The sequence below is a fragment of the Chaetodon trifascialis genome, chromosome 4 (genome assembly GCF_039877785.1).
Source record: "Chaetodon trifascialis isolate fChaTrf1 chromosome 4, fChaTrf1.hap1, whole genome shotgun sequence".
NCBI classification, from domain to species: domain Eukaryota; kingdom Metazoa; phylum Chordata; class Actinopteri; order Chaetodontiformes; family Chaetodontidae; genus Chaetodon; species Chaetodon trifascialis.
In genome coordinates this window covers 28,822,926-28,849,240 of record NC_092059.1, presented here as the reverse complement: position 1 = coordinate 28,849,240, position 26,315 = coordinate 28,822,926, and the positions used below count along the sequence as shown (strand labels likewise).

General features: G+C 42.4%; 1 protein-coding gene across 1 annotated transcript; it reads left to right on the top strand.

Moving 5' to 3' along the window:
* Positions 1–490: 490 nt before the first annotated feature.
* Positions 491–25,442, top strand: LOC139330750 (transcription initiation factor TFIID subunit 4-like). The gene is made up of 14 exons (XM_070961845.1): positions 491–962; positions 1,198–1,319; positions 1,432–1,539; positions 1,934–2,062; positions 2,906–3,028; positions 3,340–3,429; positions 3,839–4,000; positions 4,710–4,833; positions 13,001–13,156; positions 15,617–15,747; positions 17,502–17,627; positions 17,913–17,969; positions 19,605–19,712; positions 25,239–25,442. Exons 1-14 carry the CDS (start codon positions 491–493, stop codon positions 25,407–25,409), a joined length of 2,079 nt encoding a protein of 692 aa, XP_070817946.1. The 3' UTR covers positions 25,410–25,442.
* The last annotated feature ends 873 nt before the right edge of the window (positions 25,443–26,315 follow it).

Genomic DNA, 26,315 nt, shown 5'->3' with positions numbered 1-26,315 from the left:
CACGGTTAGCTCACGTTAATGTCCATAATATCTTTGAAAGTATGACATTATATAAAACTGTTAGGTTACATCGAACTTGTTGTGTTTCAGAGTAGAAACTTCTCTCAACACTTGTTAACGTTAGTTAATCGGCAAAAATAAATTTAATTCAGCAAACAAAACTTCAGCTCAGACACTCGGCAAATCTCGCTGGCTAACTTTGCTAGCTAACGTTTAGCGCCAAGTTAGCTCCGCGAGACAGAGCAGCAGTGCAGGTTGGTGATTAACAGCTCGTGGTGAATTTGGAAGTTTAAGGTCACAGTCGAAGCGCTTCAGTTGTTGCCACGAGTCACTGTTCTGTATTTTTGAGTTTACTGTTTGCAAGTTTTACATGTAATGTTTTTTTCAACAGGTTTCGATCATACTCTGGATCAATCTAGCATAGCATCATTTACAGCAGTTGAGAAACATACAAACTCCTCTGTTTAAATTCTGGTTGTTCGAAAGAATTATGGCCACAGATAAAGTGGTGCTCCAAGCCCAAAAGCTGGAGTCCTGCGGGGCAGCAGGGTGTGATGACACCTCTGTTCAAGTGAAGATAGTTCAGGTTCCAGCTAAATGTGGAGCCCTCACTGCTGTGCAGCCCTCACCCACAGCAGCAGCTGCTTCAAAGGGCCACTCTGCCTCAGGGCCACCAGAAGTCACCCCCGCTGCCTCCTCGGGCCCAGGCCGACACACCTCCTCTCCTTCTGTAATGATGATCGCAAAGGTTGCTGCTCGAGGAGGAGTGAGTACTAACAGCCAACCACAGGTAACAAAACCAGCTTTAAGCCAGGTGGGCTCACTGAACCAGGCCGCATCCCAAGGCAGGACTGTGATGATAACTGTACCAAAGGCAGCAGGGCCACAGGCAGTCACTGCGGCCCCTCAGCGGCCACAGATTGCTTCCCCACCGTTCCCAGCCAATATCCAGATACCACCAGGTCAGCTGCACCACACCACTGTTTGTATACAACTCATGTTTACAGGCTGGGCCACTGTGTCATCTTGTATTCACTTTTCTATATTCAGTAGACTGTATTTTATTTTGTGTTCCCATTTAAATGTCTACCACACACAGTCTGTGCTGTGTTTGTTCCTTGATGTACCCCATCGTTTCAGGACAAATCACATCAGTTCATTACAGTCTAAAGTGGTTTTGGACTCTCTTTCTGGCAGGTATGATGTTGATCTGCAGTGACAGCGGTCAGCTGATGCTGGTATCCCATCAGGCTTTGGCACAGGGTCAGCAAGGACCAAGAGGCATCAGTGGTCAAGCACCCAAAATACTGGCCCCACAGGTGTGTGTTTGTGTGTTTTGCTTTCATTTTATTCAATGCTGATGTGGATGAATGTAGTGCCATCTTATTGATACTCCTGTGGTCTTAACTGGCTTGCATGTCTGGCATTCAGGTATCTGCAGCAGCTGGTAATAAAAGTAATGAGAAGGTGACAGTGATCAGGATGGCAGCCCCTCCCAGTTTCCAACCAGCACCAGTCCAGAAGATGGCTGTGGTCAAGGTGCAGGAGTGGGTTTACACAACAGCCACTGCCAGCAGGTCGTGAAGCGTGTGGTCATTGGCATTGTTCCTGCAAATGACCTCATCTGTCATAAATAATGATCAAGATGACAGTTCAGTTTTATTTATAATAATAAGGGAAATCTGCCAAAAAGTGATGAATGTGGCCATTGCTTGAGTTTTACTAGCTTTACTAGCTTAAAAAAAAAACTAAATCATTATTGCTCAGTGAATCAAAGTTCATTTCAACTGGAATTACAGCCTTCGTGAGAAGGTCAACACAGCTCGAGCCAGTCTTGTTTGTGTCATTCAGCAGTGGCTGTCATCAGTATGTACATGCCTGTTACATAGCATTGTTCATTTTTATCAGTGATGGATTATATTGTGCTCTTCAGGTGATTGGTGTAACTCCCAAACCAGCTGTAGTCCAGAACCTCAGTGCTGTGCCTGAGCGCGGGAGCCAGCCTCGCATTCAGGCACTCATCACAGAGACCAAAAAGGAGCCACCAGCCACTTTTACTCAGGTGAGCCCAGTCAGCTCGAATTTCAGAAAACAAATTATTATCTGAAACTGGACAACATGGAGGCAGTAGAGAAACAAGCCAGTCATCCCTTCCACAGTACCATTTCTATTATTGTGCTGTCATTACAGAAAAACCATCAAAAACAAGCAAAAACAAAAGTGTGATAGCAAGTATTCCTTTGGACTATTACTGGTACTGCTTCCATAACTAATGCTCAGAAAATGAAAGTATTCGTATGTTGTATCGCTTTGTGATTTGTTGTATTTGAGAGTTGCGGAGTGTTACATGAGCTTAAGTAAAATAAACGAAATCCTTTCACAGTTCAGCAAGGTTGCAAAGAGGAGATGATGCCTGACCAGGCCTCTGGTTTGGCACCATTTGTAGTCCAAATGCTAAACTTTCCCAGCATGCATTGTTGATTGTGCATGCCTTGCTCTTGTGTTCAAACTGCTGAAGTCTCATAGTTTGTAGATTTCTTATTCATGCTGATCATCTCCTGTGTGTGTTTAATCATTTAATGTGCACATTGTTGTGTGAGGATCTCTTCTTGATCTTCGTTTACAGTTTCTGTGTTGGACATGTAGTCATGATTTGTAGTTTTTCTGTGCACATTACATGATGCGCCACTGATTTGGGTAGTGACAACTGTTAAATTATGTCAGTCATTCGCAGAATGTGTCAGCTTTAATGGACTTCTGACAGTAGCAGTGGTAGTGACACAAAGAATCCACTTTTGCTTGAACACAAATGCATCACCTGCAAATTAGCAAAAAAAGTTCTACAATAACCAACCAATGAACAGTAACATTCAGGATTGGTTGTTGGCTGACATTTCACCAACAGGAGACCCTGGAAAGTGTGAAGAAGTGCAAGAACTTCCTGGTGACTCTGATTAAGCTGGCGTCCAGCGACTCCCAGTCTGCCAACATGGCTAACAACGTGAGAGGACTCGTCAGGAGTCTGCTGGTGTGTCTCCCCTCTGCATAATCACAGGAGCTGGTTTCACTCAGTACAGTAGTTGAATAATGGAATGTTCTAATGTCTGAAATAAAAATGTCAAATTAAGACTTGAAAAGAACAAAAGTATCTTAAATCCTTCAGTCATTTCATTGTTTTAAACCAGACCTGAAAGAAGTTACTTACTGAAAAGCTTGTCGGCATTGAGTTTGAATTAGTTTTTCAAATCCCTGTTCTTCTCATACTGGCCAAATGTTTTGGGGGTTTTTGAACAGTATGTTCCAAGTGATACAATGAATATTACTCTTTACTCTCTGCAGGAAGGAAAGCTTGAAGCAGAGGAGTTTACAGAACAGCTCTATCATGAGCTGAAGTCCACTCCACAGCCCTGCTTGGTGCCTTTCCTGAAGGTGAGCAGAGATTCAGTCACACATGATGCTCGCCTCTTTGGGTGTCTGCAGGTCCTGGAAAGTCTCAGAATGTCTAAAAGTTTATGATTCAAATTAAAGATGTAGACTTTTAACTCGGAATGTCCCAAGCCAGTCCCAGGGATCAGTGCCAGGGTTGAGCCGAGAGTATTTGAATGGTTTTGGTATTGGCAGAAATAAAGCTGATCAGTATCAGATTCAAACTTTACCGTGTTCAGCTCAGTCTGCTCCTGCTGCAGCTTGCTGCTCTCTTTAATGCCAACAGGATTCTACCATGCGAGCATTTCACTGCATATGTGAAAAAAAGATTAGATTGTTTAGAAAGCCTGTTATTTTTTCCATGTGGTTCATAACATGACAACTTTTCACGTGTTTTACTCATTGCTACCAGAAAAGTCTTCCTGCTGTCCGGTGCCTTACTGCAGACCCCCAGTTATTTATCCAACAGGCCTCAACCTCCACTCGCAACCCCAACACTCTGCCGCCCACCATGAAGCAGTCCAGCACTGCCACAGCACAGAACTTCTATACCAGCCAGCAGGTAAATACACGTGTGCTTGTCTGAAGTGATGAGCAGTGTTTCTTTTATAGTAGAAAAGGTGTATGAGTAAGCATTTTTCTAGCCAAATGCTTGAAGGAGTTTTCAGTAATCACCATATTCAGATGTCATAGCAGCTTTTGTTCTGGCAGAGTAGGACATGCAGTGTTTTCCCTGCCCATTTGTACTTACCAGCACTAGCAGCTCCACAGCAGCAACAAGGTACGAATTCTCCCTCTGAATGAAGTTTCAGCTTCTCAGCTGTTCGCTTGCTCACCACAGAACTTGCCTGCATATGAAAGCTGCTTGCTGGACTCCCAATGTCTGACATAGTGTTGAATTTGTCCCTGCAGCTCATTCAGTTTAGTATGTTTTGAGCTGTAATGACTCTTGAGATTGGCCTTTTTCATCAATGCGAGAGCATGTCCATAAACTTAGGCACACTGGCTTGTCTTTACCCAGAGAGATGCAAAAAAAAGTCTTTCTAGAGAAATTTTGAATATTTCTGAGTATAGGTTGTGAATGAATTGGCGTACGTACTCCACCCCTGTTCTAGAAGTCAAAGTAAATCATTTTTTACTGCTGAACAACTCTGTTAGTTGTCAAAGGGCTGAGCTGTTGATGTGAAACAGAATTGTAAAGCTGGGTGCTGCTTTACGAGGGACACAGATGCCATGTTTGAGACTGATGCTTAATGATTGCCTTTAAAATACAGGTTTTCCAGCAGCCTCGAGGAGTGACTTTGAGACCTGGGTTGATGACGTTAGCCCATTCCAGAAATGAGATATCTAAGAGCTGCAGACCCATCTCCAAACACACAGTGCTCCAGTCAGGAAAACACCTCACAGGTAACGGTTGTGAAAATTAAGTGTGGGAACCTTGGGGAATATCACGATTCATTTTGATTCTTGGTTTTAGTTCAACTTTACTAGCTTCTAAACTAAAATCTAAACTCAATATACTTCTGTTTAGTTGCCTATGAAAACAATGTGCCACAAAGCAAAACCTGTCTCATTTTGTCTGTAACTGTTTTATTTTTGTTTCACGGGAGCAACATGAATATGTTTGGCACCTGCCATCATCTTCAGACAGAATTGGTACAGAATGAAAAAGGCCTGCTGGTCACATCTATTCTCAGAATATTTGATGTGCAATGAGACAAAGTCTATGTACCAAATGGTGTACTATGCACTACATACCCAGTATGTGTACTATCATTGAACATACTGCTGCATAAATAAACAGTAGTGTGTACCTTTTCACACCAGTTAGAACTTATGTCACTTTCCTCCTGAGGGAGACGTTGTGTGTTATCTGTGCAAAGATGAACTAATTTCAAAAGTACACCTAACAAAGTGAACCTTATCTTTAATTAAACTGAAGCATTAATGACGTTACACCATTGTCTGTAATGTTGTTGTTGGTTTCACTACTGCATTGCATTGTGGGATTGTATGCCAGCATAGTGTCCAGTGCTTGCATACTGTAATATTTCGCTGGAAATGGTATGTACCTCACACTGGGTTCATACTGAGGTTTTGGACATACTTAAAAAAAATGCATTAAAAATATCTCATACACACACACACACACACACACACACACACACACACACACACACACATTATTATGTTAATATGCAATTTCTGAGGCAGCCCTGGTGTGAAGTTTTTTTTTTGGTTGTTTTTTCAGTATAAATTTTTGATTGAATAAATAGAAAAGGGGGCACTATTTTAGGCTTTTATACCAGTGGAAACCATTCTTTCCTATCCTTAGTCCAGTGAAGTGCAATATGAAACATATAATCTGGCAGTGAAGATAACTCGTTATGATGAAGGTCACTGTGTGACGAATGGGAAATAGCAGAGAAAGTGTGGTTTTTTGTTTTTTTTTTGACACTCTTTATTTAGCATTTTCAATTCAAGAAAAAAATAAGTTGACAGCAAGCTGCCAAAGAAACAAAACAAAAACACAGACGAAAACACGGGGGCTCCTCTTTACTTGTTAATTTATAGCGTCCTCAATTGTTTTGATAAAACCAGTCCATTTCTCCCATTTCCTGGAAAAGGTTGCTCCTCTAGATCTGAGAGAGAAAGTCATCTTTTCCATTAAACACATTTCCTTCACTCTGTTCATCCATTGATTAATGCTTGGAGACTCAGTTTTATACCAGCATTTTCTTATAGCTTTTTTTACAAGCCATCAACAGTATTTTACATAGATACCAGTCATTTTTAATAATCACATTTTCATTTAAGACATTTAAAATCTTTGAATTTTGAGGCATAGCCAAAATATATGGGAGTGGTCTGCGTTCATGTTTCCGCACTGCCTCCAACACTGTTCTTGTAATTGAGAGAATTTGCTTTTTATAAGAGGTGTAATGAAAAAACTAATCAAGTTTTTCCAGCCAAATATTCTCCACTTCTTTGAACTTGTAGATGAATGCTGTGCACACCACATAGAACGCCAATCCTCCTCTGATATTTCTGTGTTTAGTTCTTTCTCCCACTTTGCTTTAATGTATCCTGTGTTAATCCCATTCTGTTTCTGAAGGCCTTGATAAATTTTTGAAATTATTTTTCTACTCTTCTTTTTATAGGCTTCAGTCAGAATATATATCACTGTAATGCCCTCTCAGGACAGTGTTGGTTTGATTCTTTTATCGTAATAATCTCTTATTTCCAGGTATCGGAAAAAATCTTTATTTTCTAGTCAAATTCTTTGTGACTCTGAAATTTTTAAAGAGCCCTCTGTGGGTTAATGTGCATACTGCTGTAATGCCCCTGTCCCACCATCGTCTGAATCCAGCATCACTGATTCCTAGTTCGAATCTGGGATCTAGAGCGGGCCAAATTAATAATTTGATAACTCCCTCCATATTGTATTCCTTTACCATCTTGCTCCAGATAACCAGTGTTTATTTAATAATTTCATTTTTGCTTTGTTGGGCCAATTTGTTTCCTATGTCCCCTAATGTTGCCTGAATCTGGCAACTTTCCGTCTTGGCCTCTATGTCTTTCCATCTTGCCTGATATAGAGGGCAGCATGTACAAACCAGGAAATTTACTTGTGCTGCGTAAAAGTATTGTTTCAGATTAGGTAAGGATAGCCCCCCCCCCCCCCCCCCCTTGTAGTAGTTGAAGAGTCTTATACCTGAGCCTCGGTCTCTTTCCAGCCATATAAATCTAGATACAAGTTTGTCCCAGTGTCTGAAATGTGTTTCTGGAATCATCTGTGGGATGGATTGGAAAAGGTATAACAGTCTCGGTACCACATTCATTTTTATTACTTCGATTCGTGTCTCAAAGTCCATGTTCAAGGCTGACCACCGCCCGATATCGGGCTTGATATTATTGTTAATGTTATTATAATTTATTTGAAATGTTTTAATATGATCTTTTGCCAATACCACGCCCAGGTATTTAATTACTTCGGAATTCCATTTGATTTTATATTTTTCTCTAATTTCTCGGCCTGGGGAATAATTCTGTGTAAGAATTTGTGTTTTTGCTATGTTTAATTTATAGCCTGAGTATTTACCATAATCTTTTAATATCGACATCAGATTAGGAAATGTCCTATCCAGGTCTTTGAGAGCCACAATAACATCATCAGCGAAGAGCCCTATCCGATGCTCTTGTTTTCCTATATGGATTCCTTTTAAGTTGTTATTTTGTCTGATTGATTGTGCCAACGGTTCAATAAATATAGCAAACAAGGTAGGGCTAAAACAACAACCTTTGGCAAGTTCCTCGCTGTAAAATAAATCTGTCAGTTAGGGATCCATTCATTTTTATCCTCACTGTTGGTTCTTGGTAGAGGCCTTGGATACATTGTATTATCTGTTCATGAATCCCTAGTTTTCCCAAAACCCGGTACAGAAACCTCCACTTGACACAGTCAAAGGCCTTTTCTGCATCAAGGCTCACTAGTACTCTCTCAGGCCCTGTTTTTGGATCTGATCTATTATGTGGAGGATACGTCTAATGTTATCCTGAGTCCACCTGCCTGTAATAAAACCTGACTGAAATTTTTGGAAATTATTGAAATAAAGATCTTATAATCCACATTTAGAATTGAAATAGGTCTATAGGATTCACAGAGTTCTTTATTTTTGCCTTGCTTTAGAATAACTGAAATATTGGCCTCATTCCAAGAGGGGGGCAGTTTGCCCTCTGTCAGAGTCAGATTGAAAGAATTCAGAAGTAGCGTGATTAATTCCTCCCTAAATATTTTATACCACCCGCTTGGGAATCCATCACTACCTGGCTTTTTATTTTATTTTAATCTGCTAATTGTGACATCTAGTTCTTTTTAGTTATGCTGGAAATTATTTTTGTATTTTGCTCTTCTCCAATAGTAGGTAAATCTAAAGAGACAAGGAATTCTTTCATTTCACACTCTCCTTTTGCTGTGGGTTGGGTGTATGAGTTTTCATATTAATCTTTAAAAACCCTTTCTATTTCTTCAGGCTCAAATAGTTGATTCGTTACGGGGTCTCTAATCTTATGTATTGTGTGAGAAGCTTGCTGGACCTTAAGTGTTCTTGCCAAATATTTAGTTGCTTTAGAGCCAGATTCATAATAGGTCTGTTTAATGAAAGTCTTTTCTCAACCTCTTGACTTAGGATGTCATCTATCTGCCGCCTCACACTAATTATTTGTTGAAAAGCTGGTTCATCTTTATTATTTTTATTTTTATTTTGCTGTTCCAGTGTTATTAGTTGTTTAACCAACTTTTTATAGTCTTCCTCTCTAGTCTTTTTTTGGTAAGCTGCCCTCGCTATTAACCTCCATCTCATTACAGCTTTAACCGTGTCCCATAGTATGGTAGAATCCACTGGGCTGTCCAAGCTGTCCTCCGTGCAGCGTTTAATTTCTTTCTTAACCTCCTCCTGTGTTTTCCAGTTATTCAGCATACCCACATTTAATCTCCATAATGTATTTTTATTTCTCCTAGTTAGATGGATATGGAGGTAAGTAATACTGTGATCGGACAAGTCAGTTACCCCTATTTTACATTCCTGTACTCTATATCTGTCTATTGTGTTATAAAAACAAAAAAAATAAATAGTCTATTCTGGGGTACACTGAGTGTGGGGCAGAGTAATGTGTGTAGTCCCTCTCTAACGGATGGAGTTCTCTCCAAACATCAAACATCCCCAATTCAGCTAGAAAGGTGCTGACAAGTTTCGATAGACCTTTCTTAAATGAGCTAAAAAAAGGCATTTTTAAATCCAAATTTCTCAATTTTTCGTGTTTTTGTTAATGCGTTTAAATGCGTTTCTTGTAAATATATCACTTGATTTTTTTCTTTCTTCATTTTTGCCATTACTTTTCCTCTTTTAATTGTATTGTTTAAGCCACATGTTTTCACATCGTTACACTGCATCACTAATAAGAATAAAGGCAAAAAAACAAAACAAAAAAACATTGGTAGCCCCACTAACAATGCCAAAATGGTGGCATGGAACAAACAGAGCAAATATAACAGATGAACTTCCCAACAATTGAGGCTTTCCATCCTCCCACAGTCTGATCCCGTTGGTGGATCTAGGGAAAACCCTCTTAAATAAAGAGGGGCCTGACTTAGTAATAAGTCCTACGGTGAGGATTACAGTATAGTCATTCTAAATGAGTCCAACGTTATAACTTGAAAAAGAAACTATAGTAACCCGGACCTCCGATAGTCACTTTTCTTTAACAATGCGCTCTTTGAATTTGGGAATTAAAATCTTCCGGCAGGTGGAGTTCACGTCTGAGCAGGTCTTGAACGAACTTGGCCACGGCTCACCCTCTTCTCCCTCTGTAAATCTGTAGATACAGAGATTATTTCTCCTTGATCTGGATTCCAAATTAACTTATCCTGAAGAGCTTTTTGTTCACTCCGTGAGATGAGAAGAGCGTTGTTAGCCTCCTGTGCCCAATGTTCCACCTTTTCAATCCGCGACTCAGCCTCATTGATCCTGCCGCTCTGTATTTGCTGTTCAGTGGCGACTTTACTAAGTTGTTGGTTTATATCCTGTTTGTAATCATCCAAGTCTTTTTTCACGTCGCTCCTCAGCGTTTCACCAAATGAGCGAAGGGCGTCTTTTATTTTTGATTTTAAATCCCTTATCTCCTCGCTGATGATTTCTAGATCCGAGCCCATTTCCGCTTCACTTCCAGCGAGGTGTGTTGTTTCATGGCCGCCCTCTTCTTCCATTACATGGTTAGCTAGCGGTTCCTCCATTTCGTCTGTCGTCATGTTTTTAGCCCGAGTGATTCGAGTTTTCCTTCCCATTCCAAGTTTTCCCCGGTCACATTACAGTCGGTATAATTTCTAACTCTAGATATTTGAGTTTTCGGGGGTTTTTTTACACTTGACTATCGAGAGCTCTGATGCCACGCAGCCTACCACTGCATGTCCAAACCGGATGTCTGAGAAAGTGTGTTTCATGTACAACCCTGATTCCAAAAAAGTTGGGACGCTGTGTATCTTTAGAAAAAGGAATGTGACGACTTGCTAATCCTTTTTGACATATGCAGCACAAAGAGAATATACTTGATGTTTTACCTCATCAATTTAATTGATATTTGTTAATATCTGACTTTGATGCCAGCAACACGTTAACAAGTTGGGATGCCATACTAAGTATTCATGAAATACTTCACCATTAGCAAAGCTAATTATTGTGTTTATTTAATCTAAATTGTGCACAAGAAAGTAACTGAAGTGTGCGCATGCTGTACACCATCCAGGTGCTGCACTGTGCCCTTACATTGAGTTCAGTCTTTTGCGATCCAGACATTAAGATGCTATATCTATCTAAATACTGTATATTACCCGATTCTTTGAGAAACCTGTTCTCATGCACATCAAAAACTACATCCCAGCCAGCCTGGACCCTCACCAGTTTGCATTTAGAACCAACGGATCCACTCCACTCCACTCAATCCTCACACCTTGAAAACACCTACATCAGAATGCTCTTTATTGAATTCAGCTCAGCATTCAGCACAACCATTCATTGGCAAACGTTCAATCTAGACCTGAGTAGCACAGACTGTAACTGGATATTGGGTCTCCTCACAAACAGACCCCAGGCCCAGACAGCTCAGGTTTGTGCTAACACCTCTTTCACCCTGTTGCTCAACACTGAAACCCCCCAGGGCTATGTGCTTCATCCCCACCTGTTCATGCTGTACACTCAGGATTGCAGTACATGGAGAGAACTGGAATGACACCCAAGTGGTGCACAGAGAACAACTTACCACTCAATGTAAGCAAAACCGAGGCACGGACTGTTGATTTTAAGGGCGTATTTAGACCAAGAACGTCCTTTGGTCCACTGTCTTTGGTCCGGACCAAAATACAATGTTTCTTTTTTGGTTTGGTGCAATTCCTTTTCACGTTGCAGTTTTCGTAAGATCCCCAGAATTTGTCAACAAACCCACATGTGCAAAGATCGTTAAATCATTTGACAAAACCGTCGGGGTGGGGTAATGCGTTAAAAAAAAAAAAAGGAGGGAGGGGGGAGCGCCGGTGAAAGCAAACTATGGAGATTATGGAGATTCAGCTTGTTGCACTTGTGCTTAAATTGATTTGTTTCATACAGTTACAAACGTTTGCAGAACTTCTGGAGCATCAGAGGCGTTTGGCACAACATAATGCCCACAGCAATGGGAGCCTGTTGCGTCCAAAAAGGCATATAATTTTTGGAACTGGGTCGGACTGAGCGTGGTCACTTTCACATATCAAGTGAACCGAGAACACCTCTCCGGCTGTTTGGTCCGCACCAGAGTTCGATGGTGTGTATTCACACCAGCCCAAAAGGTCTGCAGTTTTTTTTGTTTTGTTTTTTTGTTTTTTGTTTGGTTCGAACCAAACAAGGCAGGTGTGAATATGCCCCAAGAAAAGGAGGCAAGGACACACCCCTATCAGTAGAGCTGCAGTGGTGCAGGCGAACAGTTTTAGATTCCTGGGAATTGGTATCATGAAGAACCTGCCATGGACATCACACATGCCCACCCTGTTAAAGAAAGCTGAGAAATGACTGTACACATGCCAAGTTCTTGTTAAATTTTACAGTGGAGTAATAGAAAACGTCCTGAGTGGAAACGTTAAAAACTGACATGATGCACCTCCACAGGAGGGCTCTGCAGCAGGTGATTAAAAGCACACAGAACATTATTGGTATCCATCAGTGACATTGGTGAGGTGACGTGAGCAGAGGCCAAAGGATAGTAAAAGACATTACCCACTGCAGCCACAGCCTGTTCACCCTGATTTCATCTGGTAAGCGAGACAGTATCTGCTGTCATACCACCAGACTACAGAGCAGCCTCTCTCCTCAGGCTGTGAAACTCCTCCACCTCACCTCAGCCACCATACAAAATAGTTTCTCACTGTGTGGCATGAAGAGACCAAGCTTGCATTTTGTTGTGCAAGCCTGTGTTGTAGAGTGACAGATATGTTAAGCCTGTACCTTGATCAGGAGGAAGTCCTGCGGGTGTGCAGTTCACATTGCAATCAGAAATCAAATCCTTCTTATCTATCTTATATGCAAATTGAGATTCAAACAGTGCAGACAGAACTGAGTTAAGAAGATGGCTGATTAATACCAGATGCAGATAAAAGGGCACTATGATCAGATTTCATTAGAGAAAGTGTTCGTATATAGACATTAAAACCATGTGGAGATGCAGTCTTGGCCTCTCACAGAAGCCTGTAGTGACACAATTTCAGCAAACTCAAATATCTTGGTGTTTGTTAACCACAAACACAGACTCTGCTAAATGGAATGCTACTCTCCAAATAACTTTGGATCTTTCTGTTTTTATTTACAGTTCAGGATTGTACAAGTACAACATGCAGTTGGTATATTTAGCCAGTCTACCACAAAGCAGTAATTCATTTCTGTGTGTGTGTGTGTGTGTGTGTGTGTGTGTGTGTGTGTGTGTGTGTGTGTGTGTGTGTGTGTGTGTGTGTGTGTGTGTGTGTGTGTGTGTGTGTGTGTGTTTCCCAGAGAAGATGATGACATTAATGATGTGGCCTCCATGGCTGGAGTCAACCTGAGAGAGGAGACCGCACAGATCTTGACCACCATGGTTGGCTCTGTGGTGCAGTCCTGCCAGGATCAGCCATTCCTCTCACCGAACCCGGTACTCAGCCGAATCCTTCATACAGGTACAAGAGCCATGCTGAGGCAGAGCTTGGCTCACTGACTCGACTCAACGTTTTATTTAACATTTTCTGTGTTAAGCATTAATTACATCAGTATTGCTGCAGGTTTGTTTTTCATACTGCACAGCACTTAAGTCGTTTAACAGCCACAAACAGACAGCATGACATCACTAAACTGCAGTTTCTCTTTGCTGTCACACAATCAAAGTAAACCTAATATACTTTCTTCGTTAGGGATTATGTTTTTGGAAACAGTGCCAGACCACATTTAAAATGCTGACAGTTGAGGTTATGACATCGTGATGTGGGTGACTTTGTGATGTGTGAATAAATGTGGGTGAAAGAGAGGGTTCCTCGTCAATCTCGACATTTGCAGAGACGAACAATTCGACAAACGCAGTTTTGCTCAAGCTGCCAGAGCACACAAACTGGACTTTCTTTTCGTTGAACTGTTTCTGCAGCAGCTGTCTTCTCAGGATTGGCCTGCTTTGGCCAGCACCACCATCACTGACTGTCACTAGTCGAGGAGGATGATGAGCTGTGATGGTCCTGGCCCAAGCCACTTCATTACTGCCGATGGAGACAGTTATTGGTTGTTGTCACCACCACAACAGTGGGGATTAAATGCAAGGCCATCACCTTGTGTTTCTACCATGTGAGGTTTGGACCAAAGGCCAAGAAGTGTGGCACCATGCAATTTCAGCTGGACACGAAACGCTTGGACTGGTGCTTAGGTGCCATGAACGTCGGCTGTACGAGCAGTCTGCTTCTCACACGAGGGCACAGACGAACATCCACTGCAAATGGACATGCTTACTGGCGAGCACGGCCCCACTGGAAACTGCCAGTGGCAGCCCCATCGATACATAGGGGACGCTGTGTTTTGCAGGGCAACATTTCAGCTGGGACATCATTACGGCTGAAGTGGTTATCCCCCTCCTCTGTGGATTTCCTGTGCACCTATGGACTGTTGGTGCACCATCACACTGGCTAGCATGCACCCAGCCATGGATGAGTTTCTCTGCCTCCTAGCTGAGTTTGCAGACCTCATACAGCCTCCAGCCCCAAGCATGGGGTGGAACACTACATCTCTACCATCAGGCCATGCCCAGGCCCCGGCACCTTGGGGCCTTCAACCCAGCAAATGGTGCCAAAGCCCACTGCCAGGTGACGCCTGTATCGTGATTACTGCTGGCTCAACACTGCAGTAACTCCTGTCTGTCATCCACTCCTGCAGACTCAGGACCTTTCACATTCATTCTCATATTGTTTTTCTCAGTGTCTGAACACGATGGAGAGGGTTGCTGCAGAGACAGATCCTATTTGTTTAAGGAGAAAAAGCTGCTATATCGCTCTCGCCAAAGTCACCAGACTGCATTTATAGAAACCGTAACTGTTCAACCCATCACCACCAACTCTGGTCTGGTCGAAATAAACCCGTAATTCACAGACTTAGATGTGAAAATATCAGAAGAATGAGAGGGAGGGTCTACATCACAGAGGCAGCAGAGGAAAACAGTGTGTAAAGCCAGAATATTTTCACATCTTATTAATTATTTTCCCTAGACATTATAACTGGAGATATTTAAATATGTCTGACTTGAACTGATTTTCCTGATTTTAAAAAACAAAAAGTAATTAGTGGACAACAGAATCTCTGGTTGTGTGATTGTTGTCCACCAAGCAGTACATTTAGTGCAGCGACACAGGCCCACAGAAGAAGAGCTACAGTAGAGCTGTAGAGACGGAGGAGAAGGTTACTGGTCTTGTTAATCCCAGCGACTTCTACACAAGCAAAAATTTTGATCAAGAAATTCAAATATAAGCACTGTTAATTTTAATGAGCGAGATTCAGTGTTGTGACAAAACAGCTTTGCTATTTCTACATGCAAAGCAATACCTTTTTATGTTTTGGAAGATTGCGCACCCCCACCTCTAACCACATATGCCTATCATGGATTACAGCCATTTTGCCAGATGCTTTTATCCAAAGCAATTTACAAACTGAATTATTATGAATTCACACTGATGGCGCAGCATTGGGGGCAGTTTTGGGGTTCAGTATCTTGTCCAAGGATACTTCGTCATGTGGACTGCCGAGGCCGGGGATCGAACCATCGACCTCCTGGCAGACGACCACTCTCCTCCTGAGCCACAGCTGCCCCTGTACACACAAACACACAGTGTTGCCATCTTAGCAACTTTTCAGACCTGTGACTTTATTTCCAAAACGCAACTAGCACAAATCTGCTGACTTATTGGGACCATCAGGGGGGACGTAAGAAGCCAAACCTCCAACTTCTCAGCAAGGTGCCCTGCTGTCTGCAGACTCATCTCTCGGCTAACAGAAAATCAGATATATATATTTTTTTTATTTCCATAGTTAAGCTTAACTCTAATGTGTCTTTGTGTTCAGCTCCTCTTGTGGTACTACTGCCAGATGTTTTGTGTGTCCTGGGGTAGGACAGGCACTGGGAGTAACTGATGTCGGCCCAGAGGTGGTAGCTCTGGTTTCCCATGCTACGCAGAAGTGTCTCCGTGGGCTGATAGAGAGGCTTACTGTGATGGCAGAACGCCGCAAGGCAGCCCTGAAGGTACAGCAGTCTGACCCTAACCGAAAGCAGCAGCACCCGTTAACTGTCACATTTTCTTAGGAATCAGTGATTTATATTCATTCATACTGAGAAAAATTACTCATACATACTGTATGTAGCAGCTGCCATCATGACCCAGAAAAAATCTGCTCTGTAACTTGTTATTAATTATATATACTTTTCTCATTTGTTAAAAAAAAACTTTTTACAAAGATATTATTACTAAATATTAAATGATTCCGTTTTGTACAATAAATGTTTCTTATTGACGGTGGCGCAGCAGGTAGTGCGCGTGCCTCACAGCATAAAGGTACCGGTTCGATCCCCGGGCGGGGCCTTTCTGTTTGAAGTTTGCATGTTCTTCCTGTGCATGCGTGGGTTCTCTCCGAGTACTCCGGCTTCCTCCCACAGACCAAAAACATGCTCATTAGGTTGATTGGTGACTTTAAATTGCCCCTAGGTGTGAGTGTGAGTGTGAATGGTTGTTTGTTTTGTGTGTTGCCCTGCGATCGACTGGCGACCGGTCCAGGGTGTACCCCGCCTCTCGCCTGCTGACAGCTGGGATAGGCTCCAGCCCCCCCGCAACCCCGAAAGGGATAGGCGGCATAGAAAATGGATGGATGTTTCTTATTGTAAGAACACACCTCTTTATCTTTTATGTCACGAAATGTTCTTTCAACAGACTGTGTGGGCGTGTCCACCTGCTACGTTCATATATGTGTGACGGCAAATTGCAAAGGGGTTGAGCGATAAGGAGTACAGATCAGAGAATGTGATGATTACTAAACACAGCAGGTCACACGACGGGTCTCAGAGCTCTGAAACACTGAGCCAGAAATCATGTTGCCTGCAGAGCAGCACTTTGAGTGTTTGTCTTACCATTAATTAGCACTGATACTCAATTAGCACAGATGGTAATGATGATAGAAACAGATCATAAAAAATGTTGCCGAAGCCATTTCCATTTTAATTCTGTTATATCTCATTTCACAGTGGCAGCAGATTGACATTGCACCACAAACATGTGGTTCTCAGACATTTGTTCACAATGTGACCTCTAAGACCCACTTTCCCCCACAATCCCACCAGCTCTCTTTGCTCAGCCTCATTTAATTGACCCTCCCACCTGTTTCTCTCTCTCCTCCACCTGTGCACCATGCGCTCTTCACTTGGCACCAAAATACCACACAGAGAGACAAAGACAGTTTCATTGTCAGGAAAAAGCTAAACGGTCTTAGCACTGCTTGTGCTGGTCATTACACTGCCTTGTTAAAGACCAGGTAGCCCTTTTTTTTTGTTTTTTTTCATGAGTAAAACTCCCTTCATGCCTTACGTTGACACCTTTACCTTCATGTGGTATCGAAGTAGTCCCCACCTCTATCTCCACCCACCCCTCCTCAGCTCACCTGCAGCTCTGACTGCTCATCAGCAGCTTAGTTATCTGACAGACTGCGTTGAGTAATGTTTGCCGTAACCTTCTTCGTCATCACTCCTAAGCCATACCCCTCGATTGACTGTAGCCCCACCCCACAAGTTGACAGGATTAGTTCTTATATATGTCTGTCTGCATATATGCTTGAGACCATCAGTGGTACACTGCAGTTCCAACTGGGAGAAGCTTGGGCATACTGTTGTCTGCTCATTTTGCTCATAATATGTCTTGCAGCATATAGAATACACCATGTGGACAGTTAAAAAGGTTCAAACTTGGTTTTGAATGGAAGGGCCTCTAACTTGTGTGTTTGTGGCGACAGGAGGACCTTTGGCATGCCCAAGTGAATGATGTACGTTCCCAGCTTCGCTTCCTGGAGGATGTGGAGAGTTTGAAGAAGAAGAGAAAAGATGAAGAGGAGAGGGACAGACTGCTGCGTTTGGCCAGAGTAAGCTAGGCTCGGCTAGAAAGTAGCACTGCTCTTGTTTCACTGAAATGAGGCTTAAACCACAATTTCTCTATTAGAAGCAAAGAAATATTACTGCACATACAAATGGAAAGTCGTATGGTTATGAAATGAAGTTTTGTTTTTTGTGTAAATTGCAATGGCATTTTAGTCACACTGGCATTTAGTTCACTGTAAATCACTGTGGCTGTAGACATTTCATTTTTGCCTAGATTAAAGTATTAAATGCTGCTTACTAAGTCAACATCTGTCTGTCTGTGATCACAGAGTCGTTCTCACACTGAGAATCCACAGTATCAGCAGCTCAAGCAGAGAGCCAAAGAGGTGTGTATGCGTTTTATTCTGGAGAAAGCTCTGACACTCAACCACACAGTCTGTGTAAAGCTAAAGCAGCCACGTGGAGAGCAAAGGAGGTGGAATGCACTGAAAATGAAATGCAATCTTGACATACAGGCTGTCATCTAACAGGGGCTTAGCTTTAGTAGCTTTTTTAAAAATGTATCTGCATTCATTCATGCAGGTACGTGTTGACAGAGATTATCTTTGGAATTGTTGTCCAGTGTGAAAGAGGTTGTTAATCGGACTGTAAACAATGACCAGTGCACAACTCTTAATACAAACTCTGCGCTTCCTATTGCAAAGCAGCGGGTCATAGTCATTGACTAGAATTACTTGCTGTTACCTTCTGTTACCTTGATTCAAATGGAAACTCCCAGGAACTGTTGTTTGGGAACATGCCAAATATCTGCGATCTTTCACGCTAATTGTTCATTTAATAATACAGTAGTGTGTGTAATGTTTTTGCTTGGCAGGGCAGGGACATGTGTGAGGGAGATGAAAGGCACTGGTAACTGTGGCTATTTAAGGCGGCAGTAACATCATGTAGGGCTTGTTTTCCTTCTCAAGCTGCTGTGTAGCTCCCAGCCATCACGCTCCCAGAGGTTTCTCCACAGCAAAACAGATCTGTTCATTTTACATGACCTGCTACTGCCACCCCCACACACTCTTAAGCGTATCACCATACACTCACTATACTTTGCCAAGTCGATTTGTACCTACACACACACACACACACACACACACACACACACACTTTCAAAGCTTGAGTGGGTGTGGCACTAATTGGATGTGACTTTAATTGAGGCTCTTTCTCCAGTTGGAGTTAAAGCCAGTTGTGAATAAAATGTGTGTTTGGAGAAGCAGCTTTAACAGAGTTTGTGTGAAGCTGGTATTTGGGATTCAGTCACTATAACTTTCTCATGCTGGGAAGTCATGTTAATGAGCTGAGTCAGAGATACTGTCAGCGAATTTTTCTGATTTATTATGACTTAAATGTAATTGTCATGGTCTCAGGAATCACTTCCATCAATTATGATCTGAGCCACAGCCAGAATGGTTGAAATACAATGTCTTATGAACCACTGACCAAACTCTCAAACCTCAGATTTTGTTCAGGGCTTTGCTGAAAAGGTCTTTGTGAAACGGGCCTTTCTTGCGAAAGTTAAATACAATAACTAACGCCCTGTCGTTTTCACCTCACGGTATCTTTGCCTCATGTCTCTCCCGCTGCACCACTCCTGTAACTCCCCCGCAGCACCCTGGGGAGTTGTGCCTCACAGTTTGGCACACAGAATAAGGTGAAACTGTGCGATTAAAAGGATTAAAAATGACACCAGGTCAACAGAAGGGGCTTTATTTGCTGATGATTCGCTTGTATGTCTGGACAGCCCAGCAAAATCCAGACCTCTGCAGAAGCTATTTCTAACAGACTGGATGTTGATTAGAAATGAAATGTCTAAAAGATGCAGGTTATGGCATTCTGCAGTTGGTGTGCAACATATGAAGTGCTCACTCAAGTAGATTTTAAGTGTGAGTATACACAGGAATAGAATGTGTGAATAGTTGCATAACTCTTTATTCTCTATTTTCACTCATCATTTGCCTCTCATCTCTTTTCAGTTAAAACAAATAGAAGAAGCTCAGCTGCAGCAAAAAAAGGCCAACCTCACTGCTCTGGCTGCAATCGGGCCTCGCAAGAAGAGACCACTGGAGCAGACTGAAAGCCAGGTTGGTCTGCGTGCTGTCTTCAGTCGGCATCAGTCTGAAAACAAAGCCAGAAAAATGCCTACGTATGTGCGTTAGGGAATACAGTGAAACACATCTAGCAGGCATTTCAGCCTGCCAGGCGGTTTGAACTGCAGCAAGGCTTATGTGAAATACCTGTGCAGGATGTGTGCTGGTTCATTGACGCGAGCTTATCACTCTACAGAAAAATGGCAAAGTACTACAGAATAGTTTGGAATTAGTGAATGAAAACAGTATTTCTGTTAAAAAGAGAAACCTGTGGTGAGTATGACATGACTGTTGAACTGATGGAATTAGTGTTGTGGAAATGTACCTTAGACTGAATTTTTTAGGACGACCGGTAAACATGGAGTTTGCTTTGTTAAAACAGGAGCACTTCATAAAACGGAGGCTTCTAACTAAAATATAAGACTGCTTATTAAAAGACCCATCTCTTATATGTCCCAAATTCAAGGCGTTTGACCAGTTTTGTGTACCTGACCACTGTTTGAGCATTTACAGCATTTCTGTTTGCTCTTGCTAGAATAAAAGGAAGAAAAAGCCTCAAATTTTTTGAGCTACAATGAGGCTGATCTGATTGCATCAAACATTTAAATAGTGCCAGGGGGGTGAGACAAAAAGACAGAAAAAACACCTCAGTAAAAAGGACTTAGCAGCAAGCGAAATAACAACAAATATAAAACACCACACAAACATTATGCAACACTGATTGTGTAGCACCAACCATGAATAGATGATAAAAAAAGCAGCATTTTCACATGTTGGTAAAATAACCATTCTCAGCTAACACACATACACACAGGAAGCCTTCAGCTTACCACAGTTAGCATGTATGAGACTGTTAGTTTAGCTCATTGAGTCTTTTATTCTGTGTGTGTTTAAGCTGCGGCCCTGCAGGCTGTAGGTTTAAAGATGAGGACACTGTTAACTGCACACACTTCCCACTGCCTTTGAACTGCATAAGCAGTGGAGCTGGCTGCCTGCATCCCCCCCAACCACACACACACACACACACACACACACAGCCACAGGGCTTCCTTTACCTCCTCACAGGCATTACCTCAGCTGGCACAGCACGCACTGATGACAGGAATTATGGAGGAGTGATGGCAACGGTGTTTGGAGTGGAAACTCGTTTGAACATCCCTCTTGAGTATATGTTACTGCTCGTGCTCAGACAGATACCTGCTGGGTTACTTTCAAGCAAAAGCATTTTAAACTTTAAAGATAACATAACCACTTTCATTTTAGTTTTTAGAATTTCTTTGTAATCTTAATATTCACATTGTTTCCTTATTAAAAGCACAAATTAGTTTCTTTGTTAAAAAACAAAATGTAATGGCTAAAATCTTTGAGGGTCATTTAACCCAAGTAGGGTTGATTGAGGTACTTATCCATTTTCACTGTATTACCTACAGTAGATGGCGGTTGGTATGCCCACTAGCATAGGAAGCTGAGCAGTATGCTGCTGTGGACAGGAGCAGCAGCAAAATGTATTTTAGCCAGCTAAAGGAGAGCCCACTTCAGAAAAAATAATCAACATCAGTTAAAGTGTGTGCAATATTAAGAATATCTTCAACACTTTACCTGGCCGTCAGACAGCCTTTTCCTCTGGTATTACATTTTCTCAACCATAGAATATCCATATTCCTATGCATGCAACCCACTGTGTTATGCACAGATCAGCTGTTTGGGTCTGACTTTCAGCAGTTTATGGAAGAGACAAACAATACAAGAAAATGAAAGTGAATGATTGTGACCGCAATGACGAAATGCCATTCACTTTGGAGACTAGAGGATACCTTTAGGGTACCTATCTCCAAACTGGACATGCGCCTAATGTCACCTACTACATAGAACCCCACTTCAAAAAACCCAATCTATCCCTTTAACGTGGGGTCCAGGGTCTTTTTCCAGAGCTTTAAACCATGTCTCACAATCTCCTTCTGGGGGTGCAGTTTGCTCAGTTAGGTATGGAACTTCAGTCTCAGGATTATGGCTGGTTGTGTATTGGAGATGGTCAGCTCTGTCTCTGGCTTCTGTCTTTTCAAAGATGCTCTCTGGTGTCAGATGTGATCCACTGACTGCCTTATGGCCTTCGACTGGTGTTCATAGACAGTTGATGCTGCCTTTTTCTGGTCTTTGTTCAGTCTCTTGTCCAGGGTCCTCACTGTTTCACTGATGTCAAAGCTGTCACATGTGATGTCATACACCACTCCAGTGTTACTCTCAGTGGGTCCTGTCTTTAGGCTGTACCAGCAGAGATCTAAGGTGTTGAACGGTTTGTGTTAAGACTCCTTGTGACTTGAACACTCAGTGGGATGCATCTAGTGGTCCCTCTCGGGTCAGCAGTGTCTGTTCTGTTCTTGAGGTGAGGTGAGATTGTCATCATCCTCTCCTTGTACCCTTTGGCCCTGGGTGCCCCTCATTATACTGCTGGGCACCTCTCTCTATCCTCCTCCTTGTACTCTGTGTAAGAGGCGCCACACCACTGATCTGTTATGTTGTAAGATATATATTTACATCTCATGATGAGAACTAAACCAGTTCAGTGGCAACTAAGCTAAGTCCGTTCAGTAATGAAAACCATGAGATACAGTTGAAAGACCTGGAAAAAGTTGTGGACTTTGAATATTCAAACTACTTTTATAAGATAAGATAAAACTTCACTGGGGAAACGCTGGGAAAATGAAGTTGTTACAGCCAGCAAAGTATTAGAACATAGGCAAAAACAGTGGCATAGAAGGATCAAAGCATACAGGACAAAAAGCATACAGGACAAAAAATAAAAAATCAGCTATGTATATGTACAGATTATAATTTTTATTTATTTTATTTATTTATGTATTTTTTTTTTGGAAATGAAAATCTACCAATGCCATATGTTTGGAGGAAATACAGTTGCATAAAAAAGAACACTGAATTGCCCCAGTCAAATATGGATAATAGATACAGTGTTCGTACTGTTGCAAAGTTGAAAAAATATACAACACTGTAAAAATTGCACAAGATGTAATGGATGTGAGCAAAAAACAGTAGGTTTGTACTGAAATGGGAAACAGCATCAACACAGTGCTACATTAAATGATGCTGAAGTTAAACAGTCTGACAGCTGTTGGGATGAAGGACCAGCAGTGGGATGGGTTATCCATGATCAATGTCAGCTTGGCTCCTCCTTGATGTTGTCCAGAGGGCAGTCCAGGACAGAGCCAGCTCCTCCTGACCAGTTTGTTCAGTCTTTATCTGTCCCTCTCAGAGCTTCCACAGCCCCAGCAGACCACTGCGTAGAAAACTGCAGATGAGTCATAAAAAGTTTCTAACACTGTCCTACATACTCCAAAGGACCTCAGTCTTCTTGGCAGGTGGAGACGACTTTGTCCCTTCCTATACAGGACATCTGTGTTGTTGCTCCAGTCCAGTTTGTGGTTGAGGTGGACAGTCTCAAAGTCCAAACCCTGGCTGTTCATCGCTGTAATCCGTGGCACTTTCCTGCGGAAGTCTATCACCATCTCCTTTGTCTTGCTGGCATTAATGTGCAGGTGATTCAGTCCGGTTGACAAAGCTGGTGATGGCTCCCTGTATTCCAGTTCGTTCCCTGAGATACACGTCCAACGGTGGCTTTGTCATCGGAGAACTGGATTTGACAGCTGTAGGTGTTATGTCTGATGTCCAATGTGTAGCGGGTCCAGAGGAAAGGAGAGAGCACTGTCCCCTGCGGAGCCCCTGTGCTGCAAACCCCACCACACCAGACACATTGTCACAAAGCCTGACGTGGTGTGTTGGTGAGGATGTGTTGATGATCCATGCAGCTAGGTGGCAGTCTATTGGCAGTGGCAGCTCCTTCCAGCTTCTCCCCTGCGTAGTGATGGTCAATATGCAAACTGTAGAGGGTCCATTAGGTGATGGAGGTGGTTCAGTATGATCCTCTCCATCGTCTTTATCAGGTGAGAAGTTAAGGCGCCCAGCTTGAAGTGGCTGGGCTCTCTGCGATGCGCTGTCTTTGGGGCTGGAACCACACAGGAAGTTTTGTTGAGGATGTGTAGAATAACTCTGCAGAGCTGATCTGCACAGTCCCTGAGCAGTCTGAAGCGGGAAGAATCAAATCTGTTGGAAAACAGATTCAGTTAATTTGCCCATTCCCGGACTCCGCTTTCAGTGCCTGTCCCGCTGTCACTGCTGTGGCCTGAGATGGGTTTCAGGCCTCTCCACACCTCTCTGGTGTTGTTCCCCTGAAGGGGTTCTTACAGCTTCCTCCTATAGCTGTCCTGTCACCTTTTCTCCTTTTTCAGGTCCCTCTGCACCCTCCTCAGCTCATTTTTGTCCCCTGATCTACAGACCCTGTCCTTCTCTTTCAGTAGTGCTTTCAGCTCCGGGGACACCCAGGGTTTGTTGTTTGGGAAACACTGTACCTACTTTGTAGGCACAATGTTTTCCACACACAAGTTAATGTAGTGTGTAATGCAGGTTTTTAAATTGCCGATGTCCTCCCCGCGTGCACTGCAAAATATATACAAAATAATATACCATCTGTTGTTCACAAACATCGCTATGCCCCCACCCTTCCTCTCACTGCACTCGGTCGCTCTTTTCCACTCCACCAGAAAATTGTGCAGTGTAACATACGAGTCCAGTGTGTGTTTATTTAGCCAAGTCTCTGTGAAGCACGTGATGCTACACTCTCAGTGCTCCTTCTCTTCTGGTTAGCGCCGTTAGCTCTTCAGTCTTATTAGGGAGAGATCTTTCTTTCCCCATAATAAGAGACAGTGATAAGTAACAGTACGGATGGTTTATACTGTCTTTTCTTGTCACAGCACTTAGGTCCAGCTCTGCATTCCCTCTTCCTTCCCCTTATTTTCATGGGAATTTCCAGTCTTTCCACTGGGAGCACGTTCGTGTTGTAAACAATGGAGCCGTGACTGAATGGATCTCCCGGTGTTGTTTCAGTAATCCAAAAAACAGAGTAAAAAGCAAATCACTCATCTGACCAGTTGTACATCCATATGTAGCCATGATCTCAACCAAGACTAGTGACAGAAAAAACATGAGAAAAGCACAAAAAACCACAGACAAAGAAAAGCAGTCGGAGCTGCTGTAACTAGCTGCCACTTTTGCGCTGCCATCTGGTTAGCATCTATCAAGGTCAAGAATGGTTTCACACTCAAAACATCCTTGGCAATAACTTTGATTTGTTCAGGTTGAATTAGGAGATTTTCTGTTGAAAACTGTGGAAGTTATTTTTTATATATATATATATATGTATATAATATATATGTATATAATGTCATAAGACCAGCAGGTTCATGTCAGGGTCCTCAGTCCGCTGTTTGGGCTTGTTTTGTGATGATGACCAGCTCACTGTAGATTATTGCTTATTTACATAGTGTGTGTAGTCTTATAATTGCACAGATAATTTTGTTTACTGTGTGTGTGTGTGTGTGTGTGTGTGTGTGTGTGTGTGTGTGTGTGTGTGTGTGTGTGTGTGTGTGCATGTGCATGCGTGTGTGTCAGGTGACTCTGATGCCCAGACAAGGTGTTCATAGAGTGACGCGGGTCATGCCGAGGGATCTGCTGGTGTGTATGGAGCAGGACTACTTCCTTCGCCACTCTCTCACTCTCTACAAAGCGATGCTTGGATTACCTGAAGTTACTCACTTCACTCATCCTACTGGTAATGGCTGAATTGGTCTAACAATGATCTGTAGTTTGTGTTAATAAGATCCCAAGTTTTTAAGTTTTGGAATTAGTTTTTTACCTGAAAATATTTTTTTGCTCTTTGTTTTAATTGTATCAAATCTCTTAGTTTGTTATTTCCTACTTGTTTAGTGTGCTGTTTGGAGCATTGTGCTGGATCACCAGTGGTGATCAGCTGGTCTCTAAAGGCACTCATAGTTTTGGTTTTGATTATATAGAGAAGAATAGATACTATTGTCTACTGAAAAGTGTTGAAACGAAGTAAGAAAATAAGTGTGCTTCAGTTCTCAGTTGGATGTATATTGTTTTGCCATTAAAAAAATAGAGTTGGTCACATCATGACATTTACTCTGTCTCTGGTTGTTTTTAGCCAGTAAAGCAGCATGGCTTTGGGGGTAGTAATTAGTGGCTGACATTTTTTCTGAGTCCTGTCGGATGGGATTCAGTTTCACTGTTCATCAAATGACTGGGATGGGACTGGAAAAAAGTCAACAGCAGTGGGGGGGGGGGCATTGGATTCATAATAACAATAGGTCAGTTTATCTATATAGATATGCACTTGTAGTATGATTAAATGCTATTTTCCTTGGTTGTTGGTTGGTTGCAGCCACCTGAACAATGCGTGGTGTGTGTGGACTGGCGTGACAACACAGGGTACAGCCACCAAAATTCAAATGCCAACAATGGAGTTGGAATAAAGACTGTGCAGTGGACCACAAAATAATCTAGGAGAAGTATGGCAAGAACATGAGAAAATCTGAATCCTTGCACTGCCTAAAGACAACCAAAAAAATTCAACATGGGAGAGTGAACTGAATTGTGGCTGTTGCTAATTATTGATCGCAGTGAAACGCCAGACACTGTGGAAACCTGCCTGAGAGGTATCGGTGTGAG